General features: G+C 38.7%; 1 protein-coding gene across 1 annotated transcript in view; it reads right to left on the reverse strand.

Moving 5' to 3' along the window:
* The window catches only part of LOC125228963 (fatty acid synthase-like), a 33,220-nt gene that overhangs the window by 3,267 nt on the left and 11,372 nt on the right, over nt 1-18,581 (reverse strand). Inside the window, exons 5-26 of the mRNA XM_048133698.1 lie at nt 18,417-18,533; nt 17,760-17,923; nt 17,345-17,487; nt 16,749-16,949; nt 15,479-15,665; nt 14,588-14,750; nt 11,578-11,747; nt 11,068-11,219; nt 10,780-10,963; nt 10,523-10,671; nt 10,161-10,342; nt 9,257-9,376; nt 7,399-7,508; nt 5,653-5,843; nt 5,311-5,477; nt 4,544-4,774; nt 3,888-4,008; nt 3,479-3,598; nt 3,240-3,349; nt 2,956-3,103; nt 2,224-2,395; nt 1,477-1,586 (exon numbers count right to left, since the gene is read on the reverse strand). Coding sequence (XP_047989655.1) covers nt 1,477-1,586; nt 2,224-2,395; nt 2,956-3,103; nt 3,240-3,349; nt 3,479-3,598; nt 3,888-4,008; nt 4,544-4,774; nt 5,311-5,477; nt 5,653-5,843; nt 7,399-7,508; nt 9,257-9,376; nt 10,161-10,342; nt 10,523-10,671; nt 10,780-10,963; nt 11,068-11,219; nt 11,578-11,747; nt 14,588-14,750; nt 15,479-15,665; nt 16,749-16,949; nt 17,345-17,487; nt 17,760-17,923; nt 18,417-18,533 — 3,412 coding nt within the window. The remainder of the gene's footprint in view (nt 1-1,476; nt 1,587-2,223; nt 2,396-2,955; nt 3,104-3,239; nt 3,350-3,478; nt 3,599-3,887; nt 4,009-4,543; nt 4,775-5,310; nt 5,478-5,652; nt 5,844-7,398; nt 7,509-9,256; nt 9,377-10,160; nt 10,343-10,522; nt 10,672-10,779; nt 10,964-11,067; nt 11,220-11,577; nt 11,748-14,587; nt 14,751-15,478; nt 15,666-16,748; nt 16,950-17,344; nt 17,488-17,759; nt 17,924-18,416; nt 18,534-18,581) is intronic.

Here is an 18,581-nt window from a genome sequence, read left to right on the forward strand (position 1 = left end):
TTACATGTCATGTCTCACTCGCACATCATTTTATCATATATATTTATTTCGTATGGGGAATGGGGCATGCGCAAAAGACGCTACTTATATTTGGAACTAAGTTTGAAAATTTTATGACAAGAGAAAAAAATTATGTCAGTGGAAGAAAGAAAATTGACGTCCACGGCGGTGGTGGACTGCGGATAAAATTAAAGAAAATTTGTATTTAATATACGGCGAGCGGAAAAGCCGTACCATATTACGCGGCGACCTACAACACGAAGCGCGGGTGAGTGTAGGGCTTATTTATATATATATTTCCTTTAAGTTCTCTTCATTTTTGTTTTGCACCCCGAAACGGTGAAAATCTTCCTAAGGTGCCGATTTCCGGACAGAACCAGCGCCCTTTTGTCCAAAGAACCCAAACTCACGCCAATCTGGTGGCGGGGAGGTTCTCTGGTACAGGAAGCATAATACGCCGGCAGATATTTTATACACGGTGTAACATGAGCAAACTGAATAATTTTAACAGCGTATTCTTTATTACATTTGTAAACTAAAATGTCATGATAACTTGTCTGGAAGCTAACACATACACTAAGCTCTATACCTTACTTTTACTTACAAATCTTTAAGAAATATATATGTATAGGTAAGGAATGTAGTCGTTTTATTTAATCGGTTATTTTTGTGGTGCAATTGAGAATATTTACTTGTCATGTAGAATGGGTAACCACGTTTATTTCAAACACTAAATACTACATGGCGCAGTCGGTAGGATTAGGATTTAATACTTTTAACAACTCCCCTTGATCCCTCTGCAACTACGCTTGTCCCGGTCTGCGCTTGGCCAATAAAGATTACATATTACTGGTTGGACTTGATTTCGCCTAGTTTCAGAGTTATTACTATAAAAAAATATATATTTTACTATTCAGCTCGGTTTTCTTAGAATAGCGATGCCGTCATATAGCAGCGTCTCCATGCTCGTTACTTAGTACGAAGTATGGAGATTTCTATCAATTAATCAATCAAATATTTTATTTCTTTGAATGTGGTACATTGTAGGTTGGTAATACATTTTTTGATCAGCACATCCTGCCACATACGGCATAGAAATAATAATGCATGCATGTCATAAAATAGTCACTAACTTACATAAAAATTATTCTCTAAATATAATAATTATTAATTTTAAAAAAACTTTCATAATATTCAGTTTTCATTTAAAAAATACATTTATAATTACTTCATGTTCATATTATTTACAAGCAGGCGGCATCTGAGAACTCTTTGATGGAGTAAAAACGTTTTTCAACTAAATATGCAACCAATTGCTGTTTAAATTGATGCAATTGAAGGTTTTTTATTTCAGACGGTATTTTATTGAATATCCTGGGTGCCATTCCAAAGAAGCTATTTCGCATTGATGCCGTTTTCATGAGTGGAACATACAACTGACCCTCATATTGAGGACGTTCTAAGGAAGGGGCTCACATCTTTCTGGTCCCCGGTACCGCAGATGACGAAGTCGCAGCCTCTTCCGTTGGTGGCCTGCATCACGCGCTCCAGGAAAGAGTCGCCTCGACAGCACATTATATTGTCAGCTGAAATGTTTGATATAGGTTACTCTCGTTAAACATAGTCGAATTATATGAGCCAATTAATATATTATAAAAAATTCAGTGACAGACGGTTTGGTACAACTCGGAAAGGAATCGAAACCTCGCGACCGTTAATTTAACTCTATTTAATGTGAGTTTTATAGTTAAACCTTTATAGTTTATATGATGTAAATTGAAAGATACGAATAGGTAAGGTACAGCGGGCAAATCTCGACTGAGGGGCAATTGTAAGTAATCCATTTTTTTCATTATTACAATATGATGTTGAGTTTTACATGTATTCACTGAACACGCCTACCATATACAACCGGTGGACACTCTATTTAATAATGCAAACATTGTAAAACATGGAAAAAATGGACCAGTTACATTTGCTCCCAGTCGAAATTTGCCCCGCTGTACCTTACATAGTACCTCTTTATGACAGACTAAAGGAGATACATATCCCACATTTCGTACTTGACATAATACTGAGCAACTTAAAAAGAGGTAGAACAGGTGGTCTTTTCATTAGAGATCTCATCCAGACAATTTTTAGATAGCTTAATAAATGCATATCTCTTGCGTTTTACAGCAGAATAACAATTAAAATAGTAGAATATATTTATTAGGTACCCACCAATCAACTTCGGGAACATCTTCCTCAGCAAATGCTTCTTCCTGCAATCGTCAACTACCACGAAGACGCGACAGGCGAGGTGCAGCGCCATCGCGATGGCCGCCTGCCCGGTGGCGCCCGCGCCGTTACTCACGAGGATGCTGCAATGCGGCAGTAACTCCGTTTTGATGGCCTGCGGTAGTTTAGTATAACCAAGGTATAACAATATAGTTTGACTTCGTGGGAAACAGTGGCTCAGATGGAACAGTGGATCATCATCCAAATATCGATACTTATTGTGCTACAATACCGTATATATTCGATTACTGAATGCTTTTACTGTATAGGCTGGGAAGCAATAGCACAAAATAAATAATATCGGTTGAATCGTATTATCCCTTTCTAATTACATATATCGTTGTCTGAGTACCTGTAACACAAGCCTTCTTGAGCTTACTATGGGACTCAGTCAATCTGTAAGTATAAGAATGTCCTATAATATTTATTTATAAAAAAATCATGCCGCTATTCCTTTCGACTATTTACGATTGTCAAAAATCAAGTAACTATCTAATCTATTGTAGCAAAGTTGTGCTAACCCTATTAATTGCTACATAGCAATGCGAGCAGGAATCGCTGGTTTGGGAGAGTGTCCGACCCCAACCCATGTCTCCTTTTTAATTAGGTTGAGTGCGTAGAACCCGTCTAGAACCTAAGCTCAGTTGGTCCTATTTAATGGCTAAGGAAACTCACGAGGCAGTATATTGCATGCGCGTAAGCAAAGGGCACTGTGGCGGCCTCCTCGAGACTCCAATGCGCAGGCGCAGGCCACAGCAACTCTGGCTGCGCGCGCAGCGTAGATCGCGCCGTACCGGGTGCTAACCCCATCACTCTTGATCCACTACGAACAGAAATGCATACATACTTCTATTTTATTTGTAAAGCAATGCTATTTGACAGCTACTGGATAGTATTTATCCCGACGACTTTATTGTCTTCAAAGGTTGCTCAAGAGTTTCGTGCAGTCAAACACTTACTCGTCAGTAGTACCGCTGAAATCCATTCCAAAGGCACATTGAGAATGTACATCTTCATGTGGTTGATTTGTCTTTAAAATATCGCTAGCATTTAAACCAGCAAAATGCACCTGTATAAAATATATTCGATTATTTTACCTTTCCGACCGTACATTATTAATAAAAGTCTTTAATAAAATGTTGAATGGAGGATGGCAGATATTTTCGAGCATTGATTTATACGTAAGTATACAACTTACCGTCACTGGAATCCCGTCATCTTCTGTTACGGGGGTATCCACCCAGTGTAACGATTCTAACTCTCCTATTTTACCGATTCTCAAGACTTTTACGTTTTCATTCTTTACTCCATTGACACCCTAAATAAACAACAAAAATTAGCGATCTTGCACAATTTAGTATACAGGTATCATTGTATAGATCTTTTTAGTGTTATGAAAATTGAAATGGATATGATCTGTTAAATGTAAACAGCGGTCACAGTAGTATTTGAAAATTCGTTAGCGCAGAGACAGTATTTATGATGAGTACCTATGATGCATTTCTCCTTCTTTCTGAACTAATCTAAAAGTACAATAGTACAATACCTCCCTAAGATTGCTAAGGATTGAAAACATCCAGTAGTACCTATGTCAATAAAAATCTTACATTTGAAACATGCTCGACAAGATGCTTTGAGTCAAATTTTGAAGTATCGAGGACAAGGGAATATTCGTTACTTTTGGGAATAGGGTTGAATTTGATACCCGTCAGAGTAACGCCGCCGCACCTGAAAACATTGACGTAATTTTACTATAGTCCATACTAATATTATAAATGGGAAAGTGTGTGTGTCTGTTTGTTTGTCCGTCTTTCACGGCAAAACGGAGCGACGAACTGTCATGATTTTTTAAGTGGAGATAGTTGAAGGGATGGAGAGTGACATAGGCTACTTTTTATCTCTTTCTAACGCGAGCGAAGCCGCGGGAAAAAGCTAATATAAAATAAAAATGATGTACATAAGATTAACAACAAAAGTGCCGTTAATGACAAAGGTGTGTCAATGAAAATAGTACATATATTTGCCCATTTTGGCCTGCACTATTTTATACATTTTGTCTTATAACTTACTTCCTCGAATGTCTGATCGATAATTTACCTGCATGATGATTAGTACGTACCTTTTCTAAAAGAAAATTCTGATATCACATTTTACAGTAAAAATCAAAAGAAGCTATCTTATTTGACTTGATCCCCAAGCCCCATATAAAGAGATCACCAGTAGATAAGTATTTTAATCCTTACTCATCGCACCATGTTTATACCTGGTATAATCATCCACGTCGCATATATTAGCCTTCAAATCCTTATCCTGAACCGCTTTAGCATGAGCATCAGTATCAATAACGATCTCCCTGATGAAGGCGGGGTGTGCGCGCGCATCGCGGCGGCGCAGCGCGTGCAGCTGGAGCAATGCGTCGAGAAACGTCTCCCAGCGGGTCCATGACACCACGCCGGTGGACCCGCTCACTTGACGGATACTTTGGAACTCGTCCCTGTTGGAAAAGGCTGTCATCATAAGCGGATCCAGCCCCCAGAAGGCCCAGGCCCAGGAGGGGGGGCTAAGTTGGCCATACAATTAGACCACGTGACCCCTCCCCCTGGGGAGTGGGCCTTTACCACGTGATCCCACTCTGGGCACGAAGCTAGATCCGCGCTTGGTTGTCATTACAGCTTGAGCAGATAATCGTGGACGTTTATTTAAGGAAATCACACGTACTCTGATATCATTTCTTATAGCTGAAGACCTGAAGACTAATATGTAGCCATCTATCAAATGCCGGGTCTTTCTTTACATCGAATCAAAAGATGTTTATTATTCATCAGGTGTGAAAATTAGGAAAGAGGTGAAAACTTCTAGGCCTATAGAGGCTTTATAGACAAAGGTAGGTAAGAAATACCTAGTTCTGATTTCACTACGGATATCTTTATGCATCTCCGGCTTCAGACGTCCTCTCTGATCGCAGCTGTTTAGCTAGAGATTACCAAAAGAAACAATATTTCTTATAATAAAATGCTAGCCGATACTCACTGGTACATGTAGCCGTTTTCATTCAGAATCTGATATATCTCTTCCTTTTCTAGTACAATATCTTCCTGGGATTCTTCTGTGTCCTGAATTTCACCATTTTCAGCGGATTTTTTTATTTCGTGCAAAACGACATAACCCGAAGCTACTTTCGTAATTCCGTCATCAATCTGGCGGGATAAATAAAAATCACGATTCAACCATTTACACACATAATTGAAAGCTTATTAAAGTTTTGTGAATAAGGGGGATTAAAGTTTCCCTCTTCTGTTTCTATGAAGCACAATAATCAATATTCTACATTTCTGACAGACAAATTCAAAGAAACAAATGCCAACACAGTACCTCAAACCTTCCATTCCCGCGGTGCAAGGACACAGTTAGGCGCAGTAAGCGCAAGTCGTGTAGCGTGGGTTGTGAGTAGAGGTACACATCGCTGAACTTGACGGAAGGTCCATGGCGCGGCGCGCCGACTGACATGGCCAGGGTGTCCCATGCGCTCACTAGCGCCGCGGCGAACGGGAACAACGTTTTATCTGTTAAATGTGTAAGTGTAAGTGCATTTTACATTACTCGATCCGATATCCTGTATATTAAAGATGCCATATTTGATCTTTGCCTTTGATATCCTTCCTACATCCGATACTGGGCGCACTAAGGCAAGGAACAAACAGTGACATGGAACCACTCCTCGGTTGTACAAGAAAGATTCGGCTTGGTCTGTTTAGACAACGCTATGTTCAGTGACATAAGCAATAACGCCAATAACACAGAATCATCCAAAATAATCCGTGAGCTCGGCGTCGGTGAAAGCTGGCGCGATACCGCTCAAGACCGAGCAAAGTGGCGTGCTCTCGTGTTGGAGGCCAAAACTCATTTTCGGTTATCGCGCCAGCTAAGTAAGTAAGTAAGTATCCAAAATAAACCTCGAGAAAAAACTAGCTTTTCTGAACTATGAACTCTTAAAGTAAGTGTTCTGATGGGACAACGTGACGTTCATTTGCGTGCACGGATAAGATAATAAGGATGACTACTACATAAAAACCGGCCAAGAGCGTGTCGGGCCACGCTCAGTGTAGGGTTCCGTAGTTTTCCGTATTTTTCTCAAAAACTACTGAACCAATCAAGTTCAAAACAATTTTCCTAGAAAGTTTTTATAAAGTTCTACTTTTGTGATTTTTTTCATATTTTTTAAACATATGGTTCAAAAGTTAGAGGGGGGACGCACTTTTTTTCCTTTAGGAGCGATTATTTCCGAAAATATTAATATTATCAAAAAACGATCTTAAACGATCGTAAACCCTTATTCATTTTTTAATACCTATCCAACAATATATCACACGTTGGGGTTGAAATGAAAAAAATATTAGCCCCCACTTTACATGTAGGGGGGGTACCCTAATAAAACATTTTTTTCCATTTTTTATTTTTGCACTTTGTTGGCGTGATTATATTAATCACGCCAACAAAGTATTGGTACCAAATTTCAGCTTTCTAGTGCTTACGGTTACTGAGATTATCCGCGGACGGACGGACGGACGGACGGACGGACAGACAGACATGGCGAAACTATAAGGGTTCCTAGTTGACTACGGAACCCTAAAAATGCTTCTAAAGTCCGGTAGTTAGATCGTCTAAACATACTGAACACATATTTTTCGCTTTTTCTAATTAATGAGCATCAAAGTTCCGGAGTGAGGGCTTGTGACGTCTCTGTTAAATAAAAATTGTACCTCAAGCACTGCGTCACCATTTTTCGTTTACGTCCACATTTTTTTGATAATCTGATATATATATATATTTTTTTTTTTTTACAATAAAGAAACTTCAGAACCATTCTCAAATGCACCGTCACCATCCGTTTTTCGTTTACGAGACAATGGAAAAAAAATGTGTCCACATTAAAAAAAAAAAAAAAAAACACACACACACACACACCTACAACTCAAAAACACCCTTTTTTGATAATCTGATATTTTGGATAATCTCTAAACTGACAGACTAAATAGTTTTTTTTTGTCGTCTCGCCTATTAGGTACCTGGACTGGATTTGACAACCTAAGAAAACAATGTTCCTTATATCGTAATTACCTGCAGTGCGGTGTCCACGCAAATAAAGATATTCATCATCATGAAGCGATATTTTAAATGTGCAAGATGAAGACGCTTTTCTCTCTGCACTTAAATACACTGGGTAGGGCCTGTAAATTGAAATATTCATTACACATTATATAATAAGATTAATAAGTTTCACTGTATTATATAATAAGTTTGAAAACATTGGATGTTTTTAGGGTCCCACTCGTTCGTCTGTCTGTCCGTCTGTCACAGCCAATTGTCTCCAAATCTACTGAACCGATTAACTTAAAATTTGGCACACATATGTTATTAACCTGTAACCCAAACGCGGACATGTTATTTAAAAACCGGCCAAGTGCGAGTCGGACTCGCCCACCGAGGGTTCCGTACAAACTTTCTTTCAAACTACCTAGTTAAAATAATCTCATGTTTTCATATAACTCTAATGACTTGACTAGAAGACAAAAGTATAGGTACTAATGAGCATTATTGTATAGCGCCATCTCTCGGTGAATTCGCTAACTAATTTGCGCGACCTGTATACTATGTTGGTTTTTCAGGGATAATTCTTTATAATGTTAACCGATTTAAACAGTTTTTACTTTATTGGAAAGAAGACGGTTTACGTAACATCTCGTATTAATTTTAAGTACGATATACATTCGCAAGGGTGGGTAAATTGAAAGTAAAAATATGAAAAGTTTTTTGTGAATTAAAAAAAAAATCCAGGATACAAACACGATTATATTTTTCCTATAATATTTAGCATAAAACCAATGTTTCCTAAAATTTTCATAATTTTTAGTTGGTAAACTTCGGAGATAAGGGGGGGGGACGGTATTTTTTTTTACATTTTCCTTCAAAATTCTTTTTTTTTCCACAACAAAAAAATTATAAAAAATAGTTTATTTACGTTCAATTTGCGCTCTTTCTAACGATATCCCACTTGACCTAGTTACTTGAAATTTACAGTTTGCCCCCCATTCATTTTGGCCATTTTCTACAATTAAAATTCATAAATTAAAAAAAATTATATTTTCTATTTGTAGAGGTTTACAATGTTCATAACTTTTTCAAATTTCAAGTTGATAGCTCGAGAACTAATAAGTAGTTCTCGAGATATTTAGGAATGTGACAGACGGACAGACAGACGGACAGAGTCGCACCATAAGGGTTCCTATTTGTACCTTTTTGGTACGGAACCCTAAAAATTAAGAAAATTAGAGATTTTAGGGGCCACTTTTGGGGGGTAAAAGTGAAAATTAAAAATCAAAGTTTAGTAAACCATATTGTGTTACATATCAAATGAAAACAAGTATTTTAAAAATATATTTTATATAATTTTTAGTCAAATATTTTAATAAAATAGGCAAAAAATTACCATACCGTAAATTAAAAAAAAATACACGAGATAGTCTTCAATCTATAGATTACAGGAAAACCTATAAGAAATCTACAGTCAAGCGTAAGTCGGACTCAAAAGAAAAAAACTCAAATTACGGATTTCTTATTACCAAATCTCTTGAAATTGTGTGAGCGCGTGAATATTAGATAAATTCATTTGCTTTTTTTTTAGAAATCGTTCAAAATATCGATAATCCTCCAAAATGACTTAAGTGCCTACAAAGAAGGAGGTGGTGTACCGAACCCTTAAAACGCGAGTACAGCTGGCCCACTTGGCCGGTTTTTTATTAGTGTTGTCTTACACATTACTATCATGTCTCTTGGATAACCGGTATGTAAAGAAGATTATCTGGAATCCAGAAGAACATATTGTTGATCAAAGGAAAGTCAATGCTCAAACGGTGATTCATTATGAATTTCTAATCAAATGTCATCTTAAAGTATTGTAACACTTTTAATACTTTACCAAGTTTCCTGATGAGCCCATTCCACCAAGTGCGACAAATGAGGTGTTCCGGTAGAAACAGGAAATTCCACTTTCGGATACAAGACGCGAATATCAGGATAATATCCTTCCATGAACAGGCTGAAAACCATGAAATAATACTGAAGTGAATGCCAATACAAAAATAATGAGTGTAAATTTTTTGCAATTTCTAGCAGGTCTGTCTGTATTAAAATTTATATCCTTATATTTTTTTTATTCATTATGGAAAATACAACCAACTTTCTCATTTCACAAATTAGACACAGTCAGAACAGTTTCCGTTCCAACAGCAATTATAGCCCCACGTTGGGCGCCATTCATAAAGAGCTATTTGAAAGAGAAAAATAAATGAACAAGAATGACCCTTTGGTCATTTTTGTTCATGAGGCTGCCATTATTTTATGTCGCGCATCGGAAAAAGTTATTTCCGATAGAACTTTTTCCGATGTGCGACATAAAATAATGGCAGCCCCAAAAAAATGGAATTAAACCATTTCCATTCAAAATTATTCTTTAGGATTTTACGCCATGTGACAGTTACGTAGAAAGTGGCGCCATCATCTTGCCCCACGTTGGGCGCCAATTGTGAAATGCTGTTTGCAAGGGCTAATAAATGATTAAAGCTTTTGTGTTCTGTAATGTCTAGAAAACATTCATAAATAAATTAAAATTAAACAAACATTAAAATATATTACTCAAATGCTTGCTGAGGGATCTGTGGCGATCGAAAAGCACCGTACGCGTCCGAGAGAGACGTCTCTGTCAGGATGGCCGCGTCTTGAGAAGGGTGCATTCGCGGAGGATAGCATCGCTCGCTTGGGAAAGCACTTTCACGACCACCTAGATTTCACATCACATCATGTATTGTCTACTCGTAACTTACTGTCCTAGTGCTTCGAGTAGAAAGCGCGCGTTGTCAGAATGGCCGCGCCTTGTGAGGGGTATGTTTGCGCAAGAAGGCATGGCGCGCTTGAGAATGGCCTGCAACAGCCCGTGTGGAGCTACTTCAACCAGCACCGCATCCTTGGGGATCAGCCGGGAGGCCTCCTCGAACAACACGGGGCTCTGCAAGAAATTGCGTATTTTAAACCATCGCAATGTTCCCAAGGAGTATATTTCTGAAGCGGATCTTAGCCTCCGACACCAAATACTGCCATGTTTTCCTGTCCAATACCGTTTCGTTTCTGTCCAATTGACAGCGCCGATTACATTATAACCTACTTCATATTAGTTTTGAATATTTACCAGAAGATTATTAGTATGGTACTCGGCCGAAGAGTATTTAGCAATATCTTCGTCCCAATTTTCCTGTGGTACTGAAGTTGACACCCACCGCTCACTACGGAGTTTTGGAGTTTGAATTACTTCTTTCAAGTACTTGAGAAGTCCAGGCCCTGAAATAACATTTTCGCTGATAAATTTTCGGATTGAGTTATTACCATTTGGCTATATAATTATGAACCTACAACTACATGCGGATCCGTGTCTAATACGCTACATACCTGCTTCAGATACGTATCGTGAATGATACGCGATGTTAGAGCAAGGAACCTCTTTTGCGAAGATGTCCTTAGCGGTCAATTCTGCGACAAATTGGGCCATTACATCGGCTGGCCCAGAGATGGTGCTGCAGTCGGCAGAATTATGGCAGGCTACCTCGATTTCCGGTGGGCATATCTTTGACACCTGATAAAATATACGTCATATATATCGTATTTTTAAACCCGCCATTAAAAATACGCCGGATCTCCTTGGCATTAGGCAGCAAATTACAGAATGGTGATACTCACCTCTTCGAACCCGATACCGATGGCCGCCATAGACCCGCGTATGAAAGGAGTCTCCTTAGAGACAATACCTCGGCTATAGGACGCGAGGATCATCTCCTCGGCGGTAATGCAGCCATCGGCGTACGCGCACCCTAGCTCACCCACACTGTGGCCTGAAAGCGTAACCTTAATATGAAGATAAGAAGTTTAGGCCATTTACTTTACTTTTTTGTGGGAAGGTTTCCCTCCTTCCAAAATTGGGCTGTTGCACAATATTAAAAATCCACATCCGCTGTGCTGTGCTCAAACCTACTGCACAATGCACAATACGAGATGGCATTCACAGTACCCATATCTCTCTTGATCTACATTATTTACAGTGCAAGAATAATGATAAAATTTGTTACATTTGTTACTGAATGATTGAATATCATTTAAATTACATTTCTTGTCATCATCATCATTATCTTGAGTCGTCAAAGTGACGACACATTACCTTTGTTTAAAAAATAAGTAAGAATATCTTGTCACCAATAATCTTTTCCGGAACCATGCCCAATTCCAGCAGAACATCAGTGAGGCCAATTTGGACCGCAGCAATGCCCACGAATGAATGAAGAATGTCATCGAATATGGTGTTGTCGGTCGACGTTATAATGTGGACGATGTCGATGCCTTTCGGTTCTAATGCTTGACGACAGCTGTCAAAATAAATGTTATTAAATTTCACGAAGCGACAGAGAAAACGATGCAGAAGGAGTTCCTTCTTTGTCGTCTTTAGAATACAGTCAAAAGCAAAGCAAGCAATGCATGCATGTTGTTTACCAAATAATTGCGACAATAAAATGTGTGTTACCTTGTTTGCTTTACGTTACCTTGTTAAGCTGGCTAATCAGGATACAAAAAAAAACACAAAATGATTGTAGTGTAGTGTGACAACCCTGATGATATATAACTCATCTCATACAGAGTGACAACCCTATGCTCATGCAGCTGTGTGTTATGGATCATAGAGTTTTACGATGTAATTATAAGTAATCATAAAGTTTATGGTATAATTAAAGTAATGATTATTGGTCATAAAATATACAATAAAATGTAATGTTAAAACAGATGGGAATGACTATTGACCGTGACCAGGATAGTATATAAGCACGATTTTTATTGAATAAAGAAAGAGTATTGACTCGGCTTTTGAGTTATCATTACACCCGAAGCACCCCACACTTCATGGCGATCCTGCCAGTCGGGCTGCTCGAGCACTAACCATCTGCTCGAGGCAGCCCACCCCGCCCGCGCACTCCGAACTACAACCGCGCCAGCTCAGCCTCCACGGCGCACGCTCTGAGACAGTATCACCCAGCTACCACGACGCCCCAGCCGACCATGCGTAAGCCGAGCGCCGCTAAGTCACCAAGCCACGCTAAGCCTCGCCGCAGCTAGTATACCAGCAGCACCGACAACAAGGCGGCCGACGACAAGTGATTATGCGTGCCGAGCCAGTCCACCGCAGCATCGTCGACTCACGTCCCGCAGCGCAGCACCGCGCACCGTACCCGCTCTGCTCCAGCCATGGACCACACGGTATAATATAACCTGTATTATTACGTCACCAGCGTACAATTTACACTAACAATGTTTCTTTTTTTTCCTTATTAAGTTTTCTATATACTTTTTTAATAAGTTCTTATATTTAAATAAAAGTTTAATTTTTAACTGCCAAAAAAAAAAAAAGTATATTAATATATTATTATAATCTTAGTTAAGACCCTTTGAGTTATTTCAATTTAATGTCATGAAAAAATCGTTTCTTGGCATAACAATGTTCAGATTTTTTTTTCTAAGTTCAAATTGATTTAATATAATGCCATCCAGATTAAATTACCTACTTAGTGTTTTGTAAACTAAGACAGACAGGATTTTCAAGAACGCTTAGCCTGATCCACTTTAAGTTTCTGAAATCTTCTTGTATATGGATGTTTTTGAATTAGGTATTTGTTTATGAAAGGAAAAAATGAAGGTAATTGATTAAAAATAGGTATGTCTATCGCACCATCAGTAGCCCGAGAGGCTTTGGGCGATACATAGCCAGGGTACACCAGGATACAAGCAGGTACGATATCCTTGACGGCTGACCATGATTCGATCGAGAATCAATCGTGGAGACCTATGGACACACACAAATAGTATTGTGTGATGCGTTTAAAAGCAATGCCTGAATGTATGAAATATACTAGAGTATATTGTAATCGCCAGTGTGAGCGATAATTTTTTTTTTCTTGTATCCTGAGCAAATAAATATGTATTGAGCTGAGTAATAGCCATAAATGAAAATGCGTTGTGTACCCTTATCGTTTGTGATGCATTTAGTCTGCACACAAAAATACGGTTAAAATTGTTTTTATCCCTTTCAAATAAATACAGAAGTCAATATGACAGGCAAAGACAACAGATCTAATGGAAGATTGTAAAGTGTTTATGAATAATGTCATTAGTAAAATTGAAACATATTATGATCGGATGACACCATCCAAGTAAGGAATTGCTAAAAAGCATAGCAAGCAAGATAGCATCTAGATTATTTAGCAATAAGAACAATTTATATCCTTTACCACATAAGGACCAACTAATGTATCCCAGTAAAAAAAAAAAGTAAAAAGCCAAAAACAGTTGTCATGTATAATCCAACTATTTTTGACTCAAAAAAAAGGGGAAAGCTGTAGTGTAGTGTGACAACCCTGATGATATATAACTCATCTCATACAGAGTGACAACCCTATGCTCATGCAGCTGTGTGTTATGGATCATAGAGTTTTACGATGTAATTATAAGTAATCATAAAGTTTATGGTATAATTAAAGTAATGATTATTGGTCATAAAATATACAATAAAATGTAATGTTAAAACAGATGGGAATGACTATTGACCGTGACCAGGATAGTATATAAGCACGATTTTTATTGAAAGAAAGAGTATTGACTCGGCTTTTGAGTTATCATTACACCCGAAGCACCCCACACTTCATGATATTCATACAAATATTTGAAATACCTACTGGTGTGTCACTATTAAAGCCCTTTAAGAAACTGCGTGTATGACAGTAAAATTGACCTATGCTGATGTGTTAACGAGGTGGCCGAGCTGATGTTTAAACTTTAAATAAAGCCTCGGCCAAACATAGGGAGGGGCGTTTTGATAGCGTAGAGTTAGCGGAGCGGAATGCGCGCTGAATGCGAGCGTATTCAAAGCGGATCGGCGTCCGGCGCACCGCCATCATTGCGCTCCGCTAATGCTGCGCTCTCAAAATGAGCATGTGTGGCCCAGCTTTAAGACATCCGCTAATTCGCTTCCAGCATTGGACTCTGAAGAACTTTGGTCACATTTTCTTTCATACAATGCCATTTCTGTTAGTTTTGAATATTCACTAAGCACTAAGAGGTTAAGATTGCCATTGAAGCTTGAACCATTTTATGTATTGTGCCTACTCTTTTTGGGAATACAGGCATGAGTTTGTGTATTATGTATTTAATATAATCAAACCGTTCAATGGCCGCAGCGAAGATCGGTATGCGCATGAGCTGCGCGGCCATACCCGGCCACTGCGACCCCATACCGCTGTACACGAACCATAGCGGTCGCGTGGCGCCGTCAAAGTACTCCGCTTTCTCGCACAGACTTGTGGTTTTCGACTCATCGTCGGTATCTGTTGAGGATGCAAGCAGTCAATGACACACCTACAAATCAGGGTCGAGGAAATTGTAACACTTAACAATCTTGACCACCGTAAGTCGCTGTACGCAGGCCGACCTTTTGCCTTTCTAAAGGATCCGTGGGTTCATAGCCGAATGGCACAAACGCTCACGAAACAAAACGCTCGTAGATATCTATCTCTATCGCTCGTGCGTATTGGCGCGACAGAGCCAGATAACCTTTTGCGGCTTTTCGTTTCGCGTCGCAGAAATGCCATTCGGCTACGGCACCTGGAGCCCAACGCGTGTGATCTTCTTGGTTGTGTTGTGCTGAACCATCGCGTGGTAACACGGATATGGAGATGTATATAAAAGTGTAAATAGATATACAGATACTACAAGGAAGTGGGGATTGTGGGGAGGTCTTAATCTAGTGTGCAATCTGCGTCCAGCAGGTCGGCGACCATATGTCTAATATGTCTTTCTATATTCAGTCATGCGAATTAGTTTGTATATGCTCTTCACTTTTATTTTAACCAGCCTTTTACATTCTCGCACCATGTTGCACTGCACGCCTTCTACCACGGCCACGCTTCCCTTCATTTTTTCCTTCTATAATAATTTCAGTAGGGTGTATTTATTGTTTCTGTACATATGTCAAAAATTGCTGCATTTCTTTTCTTTAATTATCAATCTAGTGAACAATTTTATTAATATTAAAACAAATGAATGAGTTTCTCACCCAAGATAGTAAATCCTCGGCCTAGATGGCCATTAACTTTGGATGAGTGGATGTTTTGAATCAAAGCCAACTCCTCGGCATCTATACGGTTAGATTTTAAGTAATTTATCACATTTTCTACTCCCGAATCTGTTCGGCTCGATAGTAAGACCAGACGAGGTATGCTGCATTGATATTTTGTCAAATCCTGAAAATAAACACAAAATTAAGATGATATGTAATGTACACTCAAGCAATAAAAGGCAAAGGTAACATATCATCCACGTTGCTTTTAGTTTTTCTTTAAATTAACAGTTGAAAGCTGGAATTTCGTTATCTGCCTCTAATCGTCTTCTAAATCCCAGCCAGACAAAACATACACTAATAATTTTTAAGAAAAAAAAACCGCCTTCCTTTGGGGTTCTGGTGATAAATACTTTCAAATGTTGGATTATGTTATCAATTCGTCTGTATATTTTTTAATGTTTGTTATTCGATATCTCCGTCATTTCTGAACCAATTTTGAAATCTGGATGATTCTGAAGTACTTACAGATGAGAATGATTATCAGAACGGAACTCTAACCAGCGGCGGCTCACTCTTCATCAGCAGTTCCACTGCACCAAATGTCACTGTTCTGGACGTAAGTGCATGCTGTTCTTATAAAAATACCAAAGTCACTATAAGTGTGCCGTTCAGATTTGAGGAGTTCCGTTCTGACCATCATCAGCAATTCCACTGCACCAAATATCACTGTTCTGGACGTAAGTGCATGCTGTTCTTATAAAAATATCAAAGTCACTATAAATGTGCCGTTCAGATTTGAGGAGTTCCATTCTGACCATCATCAGGAGTTCCACTGCACCAAATGTCACTGTTCCGTACGTAAATGCATGATGTTTCTTTAAAAACACAAAAATCACCATATGTATGCCTTTCAGATTTGAGGAGTTCCCTCGATTTCTCCAGGATCCCATCATCAGAACTGGGTTCTGAGAAAAATGGGACCAATCTGTATGCATATACATTCAATCAAAAAAAAATTCAAAATCGGTCTAGTAACGACGGAGATATCGAGGAACAAACATTAAAAAAAAAAAAACAGACGACTTGATAACCCCTTCCTTTGAGATTTGGAAGGCGGTTAAAAATAGGTAGAAACGGAAAACTTTACTTTAGCGCCTTCTACGCAATTGAGTATTTAATATTCCCTACACTTAAGAGTACACTATACGTGAGTGCAAAATCACACCACTGCCTGACTTGGCAACGTGTTCTTATATTTCTGAACCTTGGGTTTGTAGTGACCGTGCATAAGCACATGTGAGTTGATGCCGGTGACCGACAGGCCGTTGACGGCCACGTAGGGCGGCGTGGGCCGGTGGTCGCACAGGATCCTGATGCGATCCTCGCGTAATGCTGCAACGTCTTCACGCGGCTGAGAGCAGTGGAGCGTGCCGGCCAGCTGACCAGTGTGGTAGCCCAGGAGAACCTGCACCATAAAATAAAGGACAGACGGGAAATGAAGTCTACGTTTTAACTATATTTGTTTATTGATGATTTACTGATTGCAATTCTCAGCCGATTCTTGTAATTTTTTGTGACCAGATTTAGAATCTAAGTAATGAATTTTTATTCAGTACGGTTTTAGTCAGTAATTTTGAAAAATGCTTTAAATGCTATAATGGACTTAAGCGCCAATGAGAAAGTTTGGCGCATAAGATTATTGTGACTTGACTGTGATGTGACAGTTTTTCACTTTTGCGTTTTGTAAGCATATTGCGAAGGTTTACAGAGCCACTAGGTATGTTTTACAATTTTACCAAATCCTTCAAAAATAAAAACTTCCATCTACTAGGCAGACTCAAAAATAAATAATTGCCAGACCTTGGTGACGGCCGCGATGCCCGACGAAGACTCGGTGTACCCGATGTTGGACATGACGCTGCCCACGTAAAGCGGCTGCTCCCGATTCTCACAGAAAATCTTATCCAACACCTCCAGTTCTGTTTTATCGGTGTCAGGATCGGCTGAAGTAACGCAACATTGAATGATTAGTTTTGCCACAGACGAGATAGATTTTACGAATGACTGATATTAGAATAATTGCATGTCGTAAGCGACATTCTCGTGGAATGTCCCTTAGGACCACTTGCACCACCCGTATAACTCAAGGTTAGTGGGCTGTCAACTGTCAAATTCCATATAATATTATGTGTTAACCGTCTATTTTCGGTAGTGCAAGTAAACCTTAGCTGTTAGTAATTGGTAACCCGTTAAATTTGATTAAATAACAAATTACCTGATCCGAAACCTTCAACGTATTCTACATCATGCGGAGATAGTTTTATGTCGTCGTAAAACTCCTTTAGGAATTGAGTGACTTCCTCGTTTTCCCTCTTCCAAGTGTCGGCATTTTTGAAAGAAATATATTTTGCTTTGGTGTACACCACATCGGCATAAATTCTATAAATAAAATAGGGTCAGTAACTGGGACTGATTTTCGAATGTCGACCATTCGATTTCCTAAAATTCATTAAATCATATATTTACTGTTGGTAGTTTAAATTCTACTAACAGAATTGAAAACGTGTGATCAGTAGCACTAGATTTAAAAATTCTAGGGCTCGTTTTACAAAAATTGCTGTTCACCGTTTCCTGCTGACTTTCAAATGGCGAAATCGTGCAATCAAAATTCTTCAATCGTCCCCCTGATCGTTTCATATAATGAGACTTTAAAATATGAATAATATGTTATATGTAAACTCATAAGGTGTCATCAGATAATTTCGATAGCTAATCCCAAACAGATTAAAAAAAACATATTTCGTTGTTATAAGAGTACTCTTATAGGAATACTTTGCTGCTTTTTTAGAGTTTGTTTATCTCTAAATTACCCGAATTTATTTTTATTCATAAACGTAAAATATTTATCTAATTATGAATACATGGATAATACCTTCGAGCATCTTTAGCTTTCTGCAGAAAAAGCACATTAACGGCTTCAGATCTCACGCATCCATCAGCCGATTGGTCGTAAGATTTAGTTTTACCATCCTTGCACAGGGGTATTGATCTGAAAACGAAACCAAAATGAAGAATAGGCTGAAATATAGGAGGAATG

This window comes from Leguminivora glycinivorella, chromosome 8 (genome assembly GCF_023078275.1).
Source record: "Leguminivora glycinivorella isolate SPB_JAAS2020 chromosome 8, LegGlyc_1.1, whole genome shotgun sequence".
NCBI classification, from domain to species: Eukaryota; Metazoa; Arthropoda; class Insecta; order Lepidoptera; family Tortricidae; genus Leguminivora; species Leguminivora glycinivorella.